The sequence below is a fragment of the Phoca vitulina genome, unplaced genomic scaffold, assembly GCF_004348235.1.
Source record: "Phoca vitulina isolate PV1807 unplaced genomic scaffold, GSC_HSeal_1.0 scaffold47, whole genome shotgun sequence".
Taxonomy (NCBI): domain Eukaryota; kingdom Metazoa; phylum Chordata; class Mammalia; order Carnivora; family Phocidae; genus Phoca; species Phoca vitulina.
Genome location: NW_022589750.1, coordinates 2,692,154 through 2,707,413, shown reverse-complemented (window position 1 = coordinate 2,707,413; position 15,260 = coordinate 2,692,154). Strand labels below are relative to the sequence as shown.

General features: G+C 52.4%; 1 protein-coding gene across 11 annotated transcripts in view; it reads right to left on the bottom strand.

Annotated features, from left to right (window-relative positions):
* Positions 1-6,440: 6,440 nt before the first annotated feature.
* The window catches only part of CNTROB (centrobin, centriole duplication and spindle assembly protein), a 21,744-nt gene continuing 12,924 nt past the window's right edge, over positions 6,441-15,260 (bottom strand). For 4 of the 11 annotated variants that reach the window (XM_032431953.1, XM_032431957.1, XM_032431954.1 and 1 more), the window contains 10 exons: positions 11,447-11,580; positions 10,977-11,102; positions 10,646-10,808; positions 9,662-9,920; positions 8,668-8,804; positions 8,385-8,448; positions 8,036-8,209; positions 7,760-7,892; positions 7,206-7,278; positions 6,441-7,017 (listed from right to left, as the gene is read on the bottom strand). In XM_032431953.1, the coding sequence (XP_032287844.1) occupies positions 6,892-7,017; positions 7,206-7,278; positions 7,760-7,892; positions 8,036-8,209; positions 8,385-8,448; positions 8,668-8,804; positions 9,662-9,920; positions 10,646-10,808; positions 10,977-11,102; positions 11,447-11,580 (1,389 nt within the window). In that variant the 3' untranslated portion in view covers positions 6,441-6,891. Of the gene's footprint in view, positions 7,018-7,205; positions 7,279-7,461; positions 7,893-8,035; positions 8,210-8,384; positions 8,449-8,667; positions 8,805-9,661; positions 9,921-10,645; positions 10,809-10,976; positions 11,103-11,446; positions 11,581-15,260 lie in introns of those variants that run through there. The other 7 variants (XM_032431949.1, XM_032431950.1, XM_032431951.1 and 4 more) reach the window with 3 other exon arrangements.

Here is a 15,260-nt window from a genome sequence, read left to right as displayed (position 1 = left end):
ATCTATGTGATGTAATATTCTGCAGCCATCAGAATTTAGGATGTATGAGAATGTTTCATGGCCTGAAAAAAAAGTTCATATTCACAGTATGAACTTATATTTAACTAATAAATAAGTTAAACGTGCAAAACAGTATGCACAAGTGTGAGTCCGGTTATGTAGAAAACAAAAGTAGATAAGCATAGAAAACAACTGGGAAAAGCAGACATAATACTGCATTGTCTTCAGTGCCTGGAAATATAGGTATGCGTGCAAACGTTTCCCACTAGCGACCCCTTTTTCTAGGATTGAGACCACACTGAGGTGGCCTCAGTGCTCCCCAAAACTGCAGGCCTCCTTTGTGATTCTTCTTCTCATCTCCTAAAGCAAGTGAAAATTATTAAGGGGTTTGATAGAAACCACTCCACTGTGGTGTGTTGTCTAAGACTAGAATCCCTCTGTGGAAGCTGGAGTCCCTAAATTCTACCTAAAACTCTAAAATTACTACTTGTGTTGAGGGGGAAAAAAAAAACACCTTTCCTCTACCCTCTTAGGTTCAGTGTTGGAGTCCTGTGAATTAAACTGACAAGAGATAAATTTGCAAGACAAAAGACAAAGTTTATTCACGTGTGCATGCAGGAATTCACACACAAAGTAATTCAGCTCAATAACTAAAGACAGGGGTTTATATATACCTACTAGTAGGGGAAAGGGAGTGGGAAGGAAAAAGCTTCTATGGGAAGAACAAGTGGATTTCTTTAGGAAAGATAAATGGGCTTTTCTGGGAATAAAGTGGGAGATAAAATGGTTTGTGATAATGCTTCTGGTCTTCTTTATCTTCTTCAAGGCCATGCAACTCCTCCAGAGAGGGGATTTATGATAGTTTCATCCTTGATCTCCTTCTCAGGAAGGAAACCACCCCAAAGGGGATTTATGGCAGTCTCACTCCCAGAAGTTCTACTTTCAGTCAGATAAGGGAGGGTCAGACAAAGCTTCTTCCTGCATCTGTTAAATCTCAGATGTCTTTGGCTCAAGATAATTGTTATGCCACTGTGATATAATTGGGACCCCTTCACTTGCACCGAAGGATAACATTTTGAAATATTATCCACCTTTTCCCCATTTTTCCTGTTAAACTCTCACCCTTTCCTCCTTCACTCTTCCGAGTAGTTATTCTGCATTTACTGCCTCAGAGAAAGGGTGGCACCCTCTGAACATGGAAGGGCCCTGTGGGAAACAGGGAGGATTCTGGCAAATGGGGTGCAGTTAGATTCTTCTCTCCCAAGAAAGGAAGGCTGAGAGGGGAAAGAGGAGGGAATGTGTGCTGAATGCACTTCACTCTCACCCCAACACCGGGCTCAACCTCAGGGTGGGGGGGGACAGAATCAGAAATCCCAGATAAGGGGCACCTGGCTGGCTCAGTCAGTTAAGCAGCTCTTGATTTTGGCTCAGGTCATGATCTCAGGGTCCTGGGATTGAGCCCCACATCGGGCTCTGCACTCAGCAGGGAGTCTGCTTGAGATTCTCCCTCTCCCTCTGTCCCTCCCCCTGCTCACTCTCTCTCAAATAAATAAATAAAAAGAAAAGGAATGCATCTTTTAGTCCAGAATCTCTGTGATGGTTAATTTCATGGATCAGCCTGGCTAGACCACAGTACGGAGGTAGTTGGTCAAACATTCTTCTGGATGTTGCTGTGAAGGCATTTTTGAGATTAACATTTAAGTCTGTAGACTTTTTTTTTTCAAGATTTTATTTATTTGAGAGAAAGAGATGAGCGATAGAGCATGAGCAGGGGGAGTGGCAGAGGGAGAAGCAGACTCCCCGTGGAGCAGGGAGCCCGATGCGGGGCTCCATCCCAGGATCCCGGGACCATGACCTGAGCCGAAGGCAGACGCTTCACCAACTGAGCCAGCCAGGCGCCTAAGTCTGTGGCCTTTGAGTAAAGCAGACGGCTCTGCACACAGGAGGTGGGCTCATCCCATCAGCTGGAGGCCTGAACAGGGAGGCTGGCCTCCCCATGCACCCAGGAGCTCCAGCCGCGGCCAGCAGCCTTAGCCCTGACATAGCAAATCTTGCCCCAGTCCCCAGCCTGCAGCCCTACCCTGCAGATTTGGGACCTGCCAAGCCTCTGCAATTGCATGAGCCAATTCCTTAAAATAAATCTCTCTCTCTCTCTCAATATATGTACATATTTATTTATATATACACACACATCCTGTGGGTTCTATTTCTCTGGAGAGCCCTGACTAATGCAACCTATAAATATTCATGTGCCATGTTTACCCTCACCAAAGACTTCCCGGTACAAAAAAAAAAAAAAAAAGCCTTAATATCATGCTGCACGCAAACACTTAATTTGTGGCTGTTGGTCGTTCTTCCTCAGTCAACCCAGAAGGCAGGGGTGATAAATTATTATCAATATCAGCAGCACCGACTTCCCGCCCCGATGTGGCGGAGCCCTGGGCGCTGGGTCCGCGCCGTGTGGTTAAACCGCGTGGTTAGCAATCCTGGCTTTAGAGCCCGGAGCCAGCCTTAAATCATGTCTGCGCAGATACAAGGAGACGTTTTGTTCACTAATTCCTGACCATGAGATATTATTATATTAGAATTTTAAAAGAAAACCCACATACGCGGTAAAAACAAAATTCAAACGGTAACAAGTGGTACCGAATGAAAAAGTCTCCTAATGAGAGCAGCTCAGAAGACAAGGGGGGGGGGGCCCAGGACCCCTCCTTTTTCTTTTCTTTTTTTTTTTTTTTTTTTTGGTTGGTCTCGGCCCCCAGTTCCTGACACAGGGATCTTGGAAACCCTCATAATCTCCCTGGGGGGCACGAGTAGCTTTCCTTCAACTGAGGTCGCTCCTGGTGGGGACTGAGCCATGATTGGAAGCTTGGAGTTTGCAGCCCACCCCTTCTTCCCCCCCATTCTCTCGAGAAAGTCTGAAAATAGACTTAGTGATCTATCATGCGGACATGATGGAGCCCCCATCAAAATCCCAGTAGTATGGGGTTTGGGGCGCTCCTAGCTGGGTGACACATGACACAGGCCCCCGTCCCCCAGGGCAGAAGATCCCATACGTCTTCACTGGCGAGTCATCTGCATCCATCCTTTATGATATCCTTTAATAAAATGGTAAGTGTACGTGTTTCTCTGAGCTGCTCTAACAGATTAATCACACCTGAGGAAGGGGGCGGTGGGAACCTCCCATTTGCTATATCAGACAGCAGCTGTGGGTGACCTGGGGACCCACTCACTTGCGATGGGTTCTGGAGTGGGGGGCAGTCTGGTGGGACCGGGCCCTTAACCTGTGGGCTCTGACGGTGTCTCCAGACAGATCGTGTCAGATTTACCTCGATCCTGGGGAAATCCTGGAATCAGCCACTTCCCCAAGGAGCCCTCCTTCCTTTTTCATACAGAATGGCATTTATAAAAGGCAAGAGCCGGATGCTAGGAGTGTTCATTGTTAATGGGGTTATTATGGGTTGAACTGTACCCCCCAAAAGATATGTTTAAATCCTAGGCCCCGATACCTCTGAATGTGACCTTATTTGGAGGTAGGGTCTTTGCAGATGTGATCAGTTACGATGAGGTCATGCGGGATCAGGGTGGGTCCTAATCCAATGATCCGTGTCCTTGTTAGAAGGCCAGGTGAACACCCCGCACACACCAACGTACATCTACTCGTATTTCCGTAAGATCTGTATGTTTGGCAGACTGGGAGTCCACACTGACGCATTCGATTCCAATCCAACACCACAGAATTCTAATTCCCTCCCTTTCCGTGTTTGTAAATCCGTTCTCCAAAAGTGAAAATGCCAGCTCCCATTATCCACGATGCCATCCCACACTTGATCCCCCCACCCCCCGTATGTGACAGTCCGCCCCCCCACCCTCCCTCGCCCTGCGTCTGCCAGCCCTGCTCGGACACCCGCCCGGCCGTCCGGCCAGCCCCTCGCCCCCAGCGCCGAGCCAGGCCGCCCCCGTCGGGGCCCCTCCTCAGCCCGCTGGGCTCCAACAGCAGCCCACGCGGGATCAGACTGCTTGTTTTCAAACTTTGCATAAATAGTGTACTGTGTATCTTCTTCTGCAATCTGCTTTTTCCACTCGACATTACGTGTGCGAGATTCCTACTGATGCGTTTCCCTTTAGGTCCTGCACCAGCGCCGCTGTACGGCGTTTCATATGCGAGCCCGCCTCCGTTTATGGGCCTTGGTCGTTTGCAGGCTTCTGCTAGGACCTTCTCGTCCTGGTCCCCTGGCGCGCGCCCCAGCAGGGGTGTTTCTAGAGCCCCTCTTTAGGGATGGAGTCGTCTCGTCCTAGAGCGTGGGCATTATCCCCTTCACTAGATAAAGCCAAGACATTTCCCAAAGGGGTCTGCTGGTTCTCTCCTGGGACCCCACCAGCGGAGCGTGGGTGGAGGTTCTGCTGCTTCACCTCCTCGGCGACCCTGGGTCACTTGACCATTTACATGTGCCCGCCGACTGGTTTCACTGTCCGCACGCTCAGGGCTGATGACTGGCATGGGCTGTCTCAGCCACTGTTCCCACCGCCTCCGAGGGAGGCGGCCCTCGCCGCAGGGCGGACTGCTAGTGGCCCACCCCGAATCCATCCTTCCTTCTTCCCCGGTTCCTGCACCGTAACAGAGGTTAGGGCTGTAAGCACGGCGGCCAGCCCGGCCCCGCTTCCGAGTCTCCTGTGACTCAGGTCTTGGCAACGGAACATAAGCAATGCTGATGTGTGGCATTTCCAAGTATGGGTCTCAAAACGTCGGGCCTGGCTCTTCCCCCGTCTTGCCAGCCCAGAGTCCCATGTGACCACGATCTGGCTTCTAAAGCCACACAAATAATGACGCTGATCTGCAGGGGGCCGAGCAGTGGGACCGAAGAGCCCGAGACCCTAGGGGACTGTGTGGAGCAGGCCCACGGGCAGCTCTGGACGGTTACCAGGGAAACACACTTCACCCCAGAACCAGTGCACCTCTGGGTTTCTTGGATGTGGAGTGTAGTCTTCACCCCAATATATTCCACCGCCAGAAGCCCCACCCCCACCCCCAAGGGGCTGTGGGAATTCTCGGGGGACCAAGTCCCACGTCACCCTGTCCACACGAAGTGAAACATGAAAGCCTGCACCCACCTCCTCCGCGTGTGGGCATTTCTAGGACGCGCAAATTCTTTCATTTTCCCCCCTTGGACTATTCCCAAGATGATTATGGAAGGAAAAAGTGGGGGGCTGCTTGTCTGTGGCCTTTCTCCTCCTCCCCAGCCCCCCCCTTGCTTTTCATGTACACTATATTTTTAAAAAACTGACATTGTCTTTCTATAACTAGCTCACCAAATGGTTAAATCAACACTGTGCCCCCTTCTGATTTCGTTCTGGAGAGTTGGGCAACGCTCTCCGGACCGTCCTTCACATCAAGAAAGATGTAGGGCATGTTGACGGACGGTGGCAGGTTGGAACCCAGGAGACGACAAGGTGGGACTCGGTGTTCATCTGGCCGGCTTTGTAAAAATGGCATAAAACGATCTCGTAGCAATGGTGACCACATGCCACCAATCACAGAGTTTGGTCAAATTGGTTTTATGCACCTGAGGTAAAAAAGAGCAAGGGCAACGTGTTCCTGGGTGGGCAGGGAGGCAGACAGGGCTTGGAGGGCGTCTCTCCGCCAGAGAGCGTAGCCGAGCGTGGGCACCGAGGGCCAGAGCTGGTCCCGGGCGTTCATCTCCTCTCCTTTCCCTCCCCCGGGGGCTCGAAGTTTCTCTGTGGTGGCAGCACACAAGACCCCGCGTTTGCTAATATGGAACACTGAGGTATGGGCTACCACATCTGTGCTGGAGCCGACCAAGGAACCGGGGGGCAGAGAGACGGGCCCCCGTCACAGAAGACACCCTGGGACAGCCAGGCCCTTCAGAGCCGTCCCTGGTGTCCTCGCCGCCTGCGCTGGGCTCCGAGCTGCGGCGCGCGCGGGTCCCAGGGTGTGTGTGGCTGGACCTCAACAGCACTCCTGGCTCTCCGGTTCGTGCGGGGACACTGGGGCCTTCCTCAGCTTCGCACACGGGCCGGTTCCTTCTTGTTCATTCTCGTGCATAGGAGGATGGCGGGTTTTGTAATGATGGCTTTTTTTCTTTTCCCCCGGCCAGCAGTCTGGTCTTTAACCTGTGTCTTACCACCGCAGCGTGTCTGCCGGCCAGTCAGCGCCCCGCCGATGCAATCCGCAAGCTTGACTCGCCCTTAAGAACCAATAATCTCGGGGCGCCTGGGTGGCTCAGCCGGTGAAGCGTCTGCCTTCGGCTCAGGTCATGATCTCAGGGTCCTGGGATCGAGCCCCGCTTCGGGCTCCCTGCTCGGCGGGGAGTCGGCTTCTCCCTCTGCCTCTCCCCCTGGCTTGTGCTTTCTCTCTTGCTCACCCTCCCTCTCTCTCAAAATAAATTAAAAAAAAAAAAAGAAGCAATAATCTCCCCCAACAATCAAATTTTTACTCAAACTCTTTATACAATAATTTACTCTTTTATTACAAGTTTGTTGTCTGTTTTTTCTGATTATTAAGTCATACATGCTTGTTTTGGAAAATGTAGAAATACAGAAACGTATAAAGGAAATTAGAATCTTCCATAATTCCACTGCCAACCGCGGCTAATCGCTCTGCACGTTCTACTCTCGAAACACTGAACCTTAGCTCACTGGAACTTCTCGAACCTAGCCAGAGGCGGTCTTTCTTCAAAGCCTTCATGTCTTTTCCACAGAATAGAAAATGGGAACATATAACATATAAAAAACATACTCAAACCGAATGAGGTTTCTTTACAAAGTAGTTTCCTATAAAATCTCCATTTTTTCAGATGCCTAGGAGTCTGAGACTCGAATACAGACCCTCGAGCATTTAGTAAAAGGAGAAGAGTAGAAAGGGCAAGGGGCTCATCTCCAGATGCCCCCCCGGCTCCTCATGCTGCTGGGGGCAGGGTGCCCGCCTTTCCTGCGAACTGGAGGTTTTTCAGTCTTAGGGGCTGGAGCGAGGCGGCGAGGGAGCCCCTGGGAGGGGATCTGGGGTGAGGAGAAGAGGAGGGAAAGTTGGCCTCCCCGTCACCGCAGAAAGGCACCGAGCATGAGGGGGCCACGGTCAACCAGCAGAGGGGAGAGACCGTGCCACCCAAGACGCACAGGAAGCAGGGGTCGGGGACCAGTCAGCAAGGGCCCTTCCACGCCCCCGTCCCTGCCCCACTATCCCTCACCTCTTTCCGGGGGATCTCACCCAAGCGGGAGTCTGTGTTCCTTCTGGGGACATTATCCCCTCGGCTGTCCGTCCTGCCACACAAATGGAGGGATGAGGATGGGGAGCTGCCCCCCCGCCCCACTCCCCAATCTGTCTCTTGGGAAGAAGAACAAACGAGACAGACCTGGGGATCAAACGGGAAGAGACACTGGCGGACTCACTAGTGAGTTATACTAGGAGGTCACAGTTCTAGATTCTGAGTTCTGAGCCGCAGGGTAAAGAGGAGAAAACTAAGGTAGGAGGACATGAAGACACGGAGGTGGTGTTTACAGGTGAGGAGATGGACACTAGAAAGGAAGAGACCAGAGAGAGGCAGGAGCAGCGAGGGGCAGAGGAAGAGGAAGACCGTGGGCCCACCGCTGCCCGCGCTTTCGTCCCGGGGCAAGAACAACGGATGCTTCCCGGTGGATCCGTGGACCGCACCCAGCCCGCTCCTCCCTGCCTGAGTTGGGCCGCCCACGGGCCTGACCCCCTCCATCTCCCTCCCATCCTCCCTGCCCTCCAGGCTGGTACCTGCCCTGTTCCTGCCTCTTCAGGTAGAGCAGCAGGTCCTCGGCAGGCAGCGCCCCCCAGCCCCGGGCCTGGTACAGTCGTAAGAGCTGAGACACGTCCATCAGCTGCCCCGCGGGAGCCGGCCCGTCTCCACCTGAGAGGCGCGTCAGGAATGCTGGTCACCCTGGGGCCCCGGCGCCAGCTCGCCGGGAACCCAGAAGGGCCTTCAGTCCCAGGTCCCAGCTCCGCACCCAAGACCTCCCCCGTCTACATTCCGGGAAGCCACGGCCCACGTACCCCTCTCTGGGGAGCCACCGCCGGGACCGCTGCTCTGGGAGTGGCTTGAGGGAGGCTCATGCACCCGGAAAAGACTGGATGCCATGGCTAGGGGCACTTTGGTTTTATGAACGGGGGGCGGGAGGTGTGGCACGTGCGGGGCTGCTTCCTCCCACGACGGGCCAGCCAGCAGACCTGGCAAGAGGAAGGAGGTTCGAGAATCAGGAAACGGGGCAAGAGCCAAGGACACCCCACCACCCAGCCCTCGTTAGGCTTTATGACCTTTGCCAGCTCCCAGAGGTCCACTCCAGACAACCAGCTCCCACCTTCCCCACGCCCGGCCCCAGCCTTCTTCAGAGTTGGCCCTCACCAGGCTTCGGGGGCAACAGATCAACAGAGGGGGCCTCGCTGTTCTGCGGTACCGTCTCCAGCAGCTGCAGGGACAAGACAGTAAGGTGCCCGGAGGACCGATCAGGAAAGAGACCTGGGTCTGGGAGGGAGGCAGAGGCTGGGGAAGTTCCAGAAGGGGCTTAAGAGACAGGAATCAGACAGACTGGGACAGAAGCTCCAGTCCTGAAAGGGGTGCAGCCGCAGGAGGAGAAAATGAAGACGCGGAGAAGGAGGTGAGGTGCGACAGGTGGGCCCTCTCTTACCTGGTGCAAAAAATGCTTGAGGCCCTGGAGCTGGGAGGGGGCCGGCAGCCCCTGCTTGAGGAAGCTGTCCCCGTCGGGCCCAGGATCTTCCTCAGGGAACGGCCGCTCCGGCCTGTGGTCAGGGTGGAAGCCCCCGGCTGGAAAGTGAAACGGGGCCGTGGGTGTGTTGTAGGGGAGGGGAGTCCTCCCCAAATCAACCCCCCAAATGCCAAGGGAAAGAGGCCTCTTAAATATAGCAGGGGCATCCCAGCTGGGAGAAGTTTACAGCAGCTGGAGAGAGAATGCACAGCTGAGTCCTGAGAAGTGTGGGCAGGAGGGGAAAGCTGTGCTACTGGGACTCTAGGCAAAGAAATCCCACCACAAACTCCCCAAAGAACAGAAACCAACGTTCAGAATGGCTTGGGATTAAGAGGCATGTTCGGGCCCTCATTCTCTTTAACTATGACTACATGATTTTTACAATCAAAGTCGTGATGTAATCCGTCTCTCCTTCTTCCCTGGACCTGGGCCGTGAGGTCCGCACCACACAGAGCACTGCCGTCCACCCAAGTCCCCGCTGACCGAGCGGGGAAACGCCCCTGCACCCGAGGAACGCTCACCGACCCATCAGAGCGCCTCTCCTTGACCCGGACACCAATGTCTCTCCCCGGTTGTCTAGACTATCGGCTGGAGCCGATGTCCCAGCTGGCCAAACCCACGTGCCAGCCGAGGTGAGGGCAGCAAGAACCTGAGAGAGCGCTGTCCACCAGGGAAAGGAGCTGTGCAGGGAGGAGTGGTGGCAAGAGCCCGCACGGCCCCAAGGCCGGTTCTCATCACCCCAGTGACATCAGACTCCCATGAGCTCCCACTCCCTTTATTCGAAGCCTGCTCCTCGCACCTTCTGGTCACTGAGACGTCTGGGAAACTAACTGCTTGAGCCCCACACAGAGAGGAGGTAAGAGGGAGCCCGCGAGCGCGTACGCGGGGAACCCCAGTGACGTGCGTCCCCGGTTACCCGAGGATGAGGTGAGGCCCGGCTTCGGCTCCAGGGGCTGGAAGGAGTGCTGGCTCTGGAAAGGGGGGCCCAGCAGGAGGCTGAGGTCTGGGGACGGGCTGCAGAGGACAGGTGGGGCTCCAAGCGCCTCGTCCCCCGCTTCCCGGCTCTGCTGCAGTACGGGCTTCAGGGCCACGGCCACGGGAGGCAGAGTCCACAGCCTCCGCTCCCCCTTCTCTGGCTCCTGAGGCCCAGGGCTGGAGGGCCTGGTGGTAGGAACCTGGGCACACGAGAGGCAGGAAGAGGATCACGCTCTGTGCACGTAAAGACACGAGCCAGGGCGCAGACGCCTCGATTCCAAGTTTAAGAGGACAAGTGAGTAGAAAGTCCTTAGGAGGGGATCTGGTAACATCTGTCACCTTCCATCCCGTTTTACAATGCTTATTTTTGACCTCACAATTCCATCTCCAGAAGCTTTACAGATAGGCTTGCACGAGGACACGCGTGAATGATATTTACGTCAGCTCTGTGCGTGGAAGCAGGATATAGAGGACGACTCTGATGTCCACGAATAAACACCGGGCCAAATGAGAAGTCGCACGGCCACGCACGGGAGGCCACCCCTGGGGCCCAGAGCAAGCGGGGCAGGGGAGGACGGTGAGCACTTCCCACCACACACCTTTTTGAACTGTTTGGATTTCCTTTTTTACCACGTGCACGTTATTATCTTTTCCAAAAAAAGATTTTAGCTTAAAATAAAAACTGAAGAATCACAAGGAGGAAGTGGAAGATGCCACCAGAATAGGGCGAGGGGTGAGACTCCTCTAGGGCTGGGGGAGGAGAGCTGGGCCCCACGGCCCGGGCCGGCCTGGGTGAGCGGTGACCACGGCAGAGACTTCCCTCGATGAGGCGGTTCTTCTTCAAGGAAGCACACGGGGTTGCTTCCCCCTAACGCGGGTGCTAGGACCGACCTCGGGACCAGCCGCGTTCGAGGGCGATGCCTACCGGGGGGTTCGGAGGCAAGGTGGGGGCGCTGAGCAGCTGGTTGGCCTCCTCCCAGTGGGCGTGCAGCATGGCCTGGAGTCGCTCCACCAGCTCGGCCCGCTGCTCCTCCAGCTGCTGGCGGCCGCTCTGCAGGTCACGCACGCGCGCCTGCTCCCGGGCCAGTCTGGGGGGGAAGACGGCAGAGGGGAGGACAGCCTCTGAGGCAGCAGGCCTCCGCGACTATGCAAGGGGCCGGGGCCACTGCAGACGCGGACAGGCCCACAGGCCCGGGTTGGGCTCCACGCGCGGGAGACGGACGGAGGCCTGAAAGGGCCGCCGCAGGGAGCCGCACCTGAGCTCGTAGTCCTGAGCCACCTGCTGCTGCCTTTCCTCTCGCTCGGCCAGTTCCACCTTGAACTGAGCCAGCTGAGTGGACAGTTCCTGCTGGTGTTGTCCATTCAGGTCCTGCAGCTGCTTCCTAGGAGGACACGGGTGAGGAAGGAGGGCTGAGCCTGGAGACCAAAGTCCTCAAACGGGAAAGGGCCAGAAGGTGCGCCTGGCACAGCGGGGCTCGGGAAGCAGGGAGGGGACAGAGCGGGTGTCTCGGGACCGGGTCCCCAGAGGCAGAGACTGGGATAGTGGTTCACTGAAGAAGCATTTCCAGAAAACTACTGGTAGGGAAGAGGGGATACGGGAAGTGGGCCTGGGAGGGGCAGGAGAGGGGCAGCTCTGCGCCTGGCGCTGGGGACTTGGGCCTGAGGGCAGCCAGGAGGGAGCCTGTGGGCTGGAGGGACCCGAGAGGATCCAGAAAGTGCTGGGCACCTGTGATGCTCCCGCAGGGAGGCCTCGTGCTGCAGGCTGCTCTCCTGGGCCTGCGCCAGGCGCTCGCTCACGCGCTGTTCCAGCTGCAGGGTCAACTCCGACTGCAGCTGGATCCGCTGGCTCTCACACCGCGCCTGGGGGTGAGGGAGGGCGAGAGCTAACGGCTCCGTCGCGCCTGATTCCTGCCGCGAGGACGGAGGGAGGCTCCCACGCGGGACTAGGCGCTTCATGGGCGCACGAAAGGACCAAAGAAATATGTATTGAGCCAACAGCAGTGGTAGGTAGAAGGAGCCCATCTCTAGGACACGCAGCAGGCGTCCCTGTCCCCTGCTCCTAAAGCAGGATGGGGCTGCATCCGGCCTCTTCCTCCTCACCTCACAGTCCTTCTGCAACTCACCGAAACCTGATTTCCCCTCACAGGCCTCCGCGACAAAGAGCTGAACTTCCAAATCCCACAGTGATTTCTCTCGTCTTCTGAGGTGCCCCCTGTGACATCTGCCACCGGCGCCAATCTCCTCCGGAAAGCGTGCCTCCCTCACCCCTGCCTCGCCGCCGCCAGCCCCCTGACCTCGCGCCCCCTGCTCCGGGGCCCCAGCCCACCGCTCTTCCTCCAGGCGGAGGGGCAGGATGCTTTCTCGAGTTCTGTCCTCATTCTTCTCTCTGACCCCGTACTAACTAACATTCCGGGTCACGGGTGCTTTTGACACGTGTTTAATAAACATGGAGTATTGGGGCGCCTGGGTGGCTCAGTCGTTAAGCGTCTGCCTTTGGCTCAGGTCATGATCCCAAGGTCCCGGCATCAAGCCCCGCATCGGGCTGCCTGCTCAGTGGGAAGCCTGCTTCTCCCTCTCCCACTCCCCCTGCTTGTGTTCCCTCTCTCACCGTGTCTCTCTCTGTCAAATAAATAAATAAAATCTTTAAAAAATAAAAAATAAAAAAATAAAACAAACATGGAGCATTTAGGCTATGTTTTTTCTTACCATTTATACCTTAAAGCACTTTCTAAGTCTCTCTCTTTAGCTGGACTTTAAGCCCACACACCCAGAAGCCTCCTGAGTAAGTGTACTTGGCTACACCTCAAATAAAACACATTCAAAATTGAGCTCATTTGGTGTTTTACGCTCGAACCTTCTCCTGTTCTATTTCTTGCCTTAGTTAATGGCACTGGTCCCCACTGGAACACCCACACCCTCTGAAACCCAGAGTCATCCCTGACTCCTGCTTCCTTCCACCTTCCTTAGGGTCCTTCCTTCTACTTCCTTAACACCTCCTGAATTTACTCCTCCACTCACGACGACGGTAATCCAGTATTATCTCACGTCCACTTGATCTCCTGGCCTCTATTCTACCCGACACCCTCTTTCACAGTGGCCCCAGTAGATCCTCCACTTTGTGCCTGAGTGAATATTCTAAAATACACATGTGCTCAATTTTTTCCCTTGTTCGAAACCATCTGAATGCCCCCACTGCCTGAAGAATGAAGTTCTGGCTGCTTGAAATGGCTTACATGGCTACCCACCCACCCCCTCTCTCCCATCATACTAAACCCTTCGTTATTACACCAATGCTTTTTTTTTTTAATTTTTAAAAACTGTGGTAAAAGAGACCACATAATATAAAATTTACCTTCTTAACCACTTTTAAGAGTACAGTTGAGTAGTCGTTAACCCTATTCACATTACTGTGCAGATCTCTAGGACTTTTCATCTTATAAAATTAAAACTCTATACCCACCGAACAGTCGCTCCCCATTTCCTCCCACTCCGGCCCCATTCTAACTTCTGCTTCCTGATACTGACTACTCTAGATAGCTCATTACTTAAATTCTTCTAATGGAAGAGTTAATATATACTCCCTCTGAGCCGGTGACAGCACTTTAAGGAATCTATCCTATAGATTTATGTATAATGATGCTCACTGCAGCACTACTTTTAATAGTGAAAAAAAACTGGTGTCAGTGCACATTGCTCATCAGAAGGAAAATGCTTAAGAAAACTATGATTCACCCATTCACTGCGACATTATACAATTCTTCAAAATCACGACGTACATCTATCTACATGTAGTGGGAATACGGGACGTGGAAAGATATTTATAGTAAGAGGTAACAGTGACAAGTTGCAACAAGTGTGTATGTTTTTTTTAAAGCAGCAACCCACAGGGGCACCTGGGTGGCTCAGTCGGTTGAGTGTCCGACTCTTGGTTTCACCTCAGGTCATGATCTCAGGGTCCTGGGATCGAGTCCCATGACTGGTTCCAAGCTCAGCCAGGAGTCTGCTTGAGATTCTCTCTCCCTCTGCCCTTCCCACCCCCGCCCCACTGGCTCGTTCACCCTCTCTCTCAAGTAAATACATCTTAAATAATAAAGCAGTAACCTACAAACTCAAATGAAAAGATCCTGAAAGGGCATACACAAAGGGGTGTGGTAAGGAAAGGTAACCAAGACTTTCTACTTCTGTATTACTCGAACTTGCCTTACAGATAACTTTTATAAATCTTAAAAGTATTTTTAAAACTTCTTTGGGAACCACCCAACCATGCTGATGTTGGCTCCCTTCTTTTCCATGATAATTACCTCCAATAAATTCACTTTGATTGAAATATGCATGTTATAATTTCTGAAGTAACCCCTAAACAAACAGAAACTTTAAAACTAGCTGGCTTTAAAACTAGCTGACAAAAGAAAATGAGAAAAAAGTAATGAATCTAAAAGATGACAAGAAAGGGGAGAAAAATAAAGATTAAGTAGGTAAGACAAAATAAAATCTAAAGTTGAAACATAGATCCAACCATAAATAAATACACTGAATATAAAAGAATTTGATGCTCCAATTAAGAGACAAATATATAAAGGCTGAAAATAAAGATTACAAAAATATGTGCCAGGCAAGCTCTACTTTAAGGAAAAAGCTTAAAAGAATATTTTTTAAAAGGCTGGTATAAGTCTAGTAACATTGTATTATTAAGCAAAAATAGATTCTAAAGTAAAAAGCCTGAAGAGATAAAGAGAGTCAATTCATATGGATAAAACATCCAATTTACCAGGAAAGATGTAGCAATTTTAAAATTTATATGCTCTTAACAATGGCCTTAATATGTGTAAAGCAAAAACTGACAGACTACGGGAAAAATAGAAAAATCCACAGTCAGTGAGATTTTAATAGAAAAAAAAATCATTAAGGAAACAATGATTTAAATAGCACAATTACCAAACTAGACACACATACAAATAGACACATATAAAACACTTCACCCAACAACTATAAGATACATATTTTCAAGCACACATGAGACATGTAGAAAAATGGACCATATATTAGAACAGATAATAAGTATCAAAAAATTTCAAAGAATTTAAGTAACAAAAATACTATATTCTCTCATGTCTACCAGAAACTCTCCAGTGATGGGGGCAGGGGCAGGGAGACAGGGACAGGGAGGTCCAGCCCAACAGACAAACATTGCAAAATGTCAGCTGGTGAATCCAAGCGTCATTCATTACACTATTCATGCAACACTCTGTTAAGATAGAAATATTTCAAAACAAAAAGTTGTGTGGAATACACATAAGCAATTTTTTTAAAAGACCATGCTCTCTAATTACAAAATTAAGCTGTAAATCTTATGCGGCCATCAAAAGGAATGAGATCTTGCCATTTGCAACGACGTGGATGGAACTGGAGGGTATTATGCTGAGCGAAATAAGTCAAACAGAGAAAGACATGTATCATATGACCTCACTGATATGAGGAATTCTTAATCTCAGGAAACAAACTGAGGGTTGCTGGAGTGGGGGGTGGGGTGGGAGGGATGG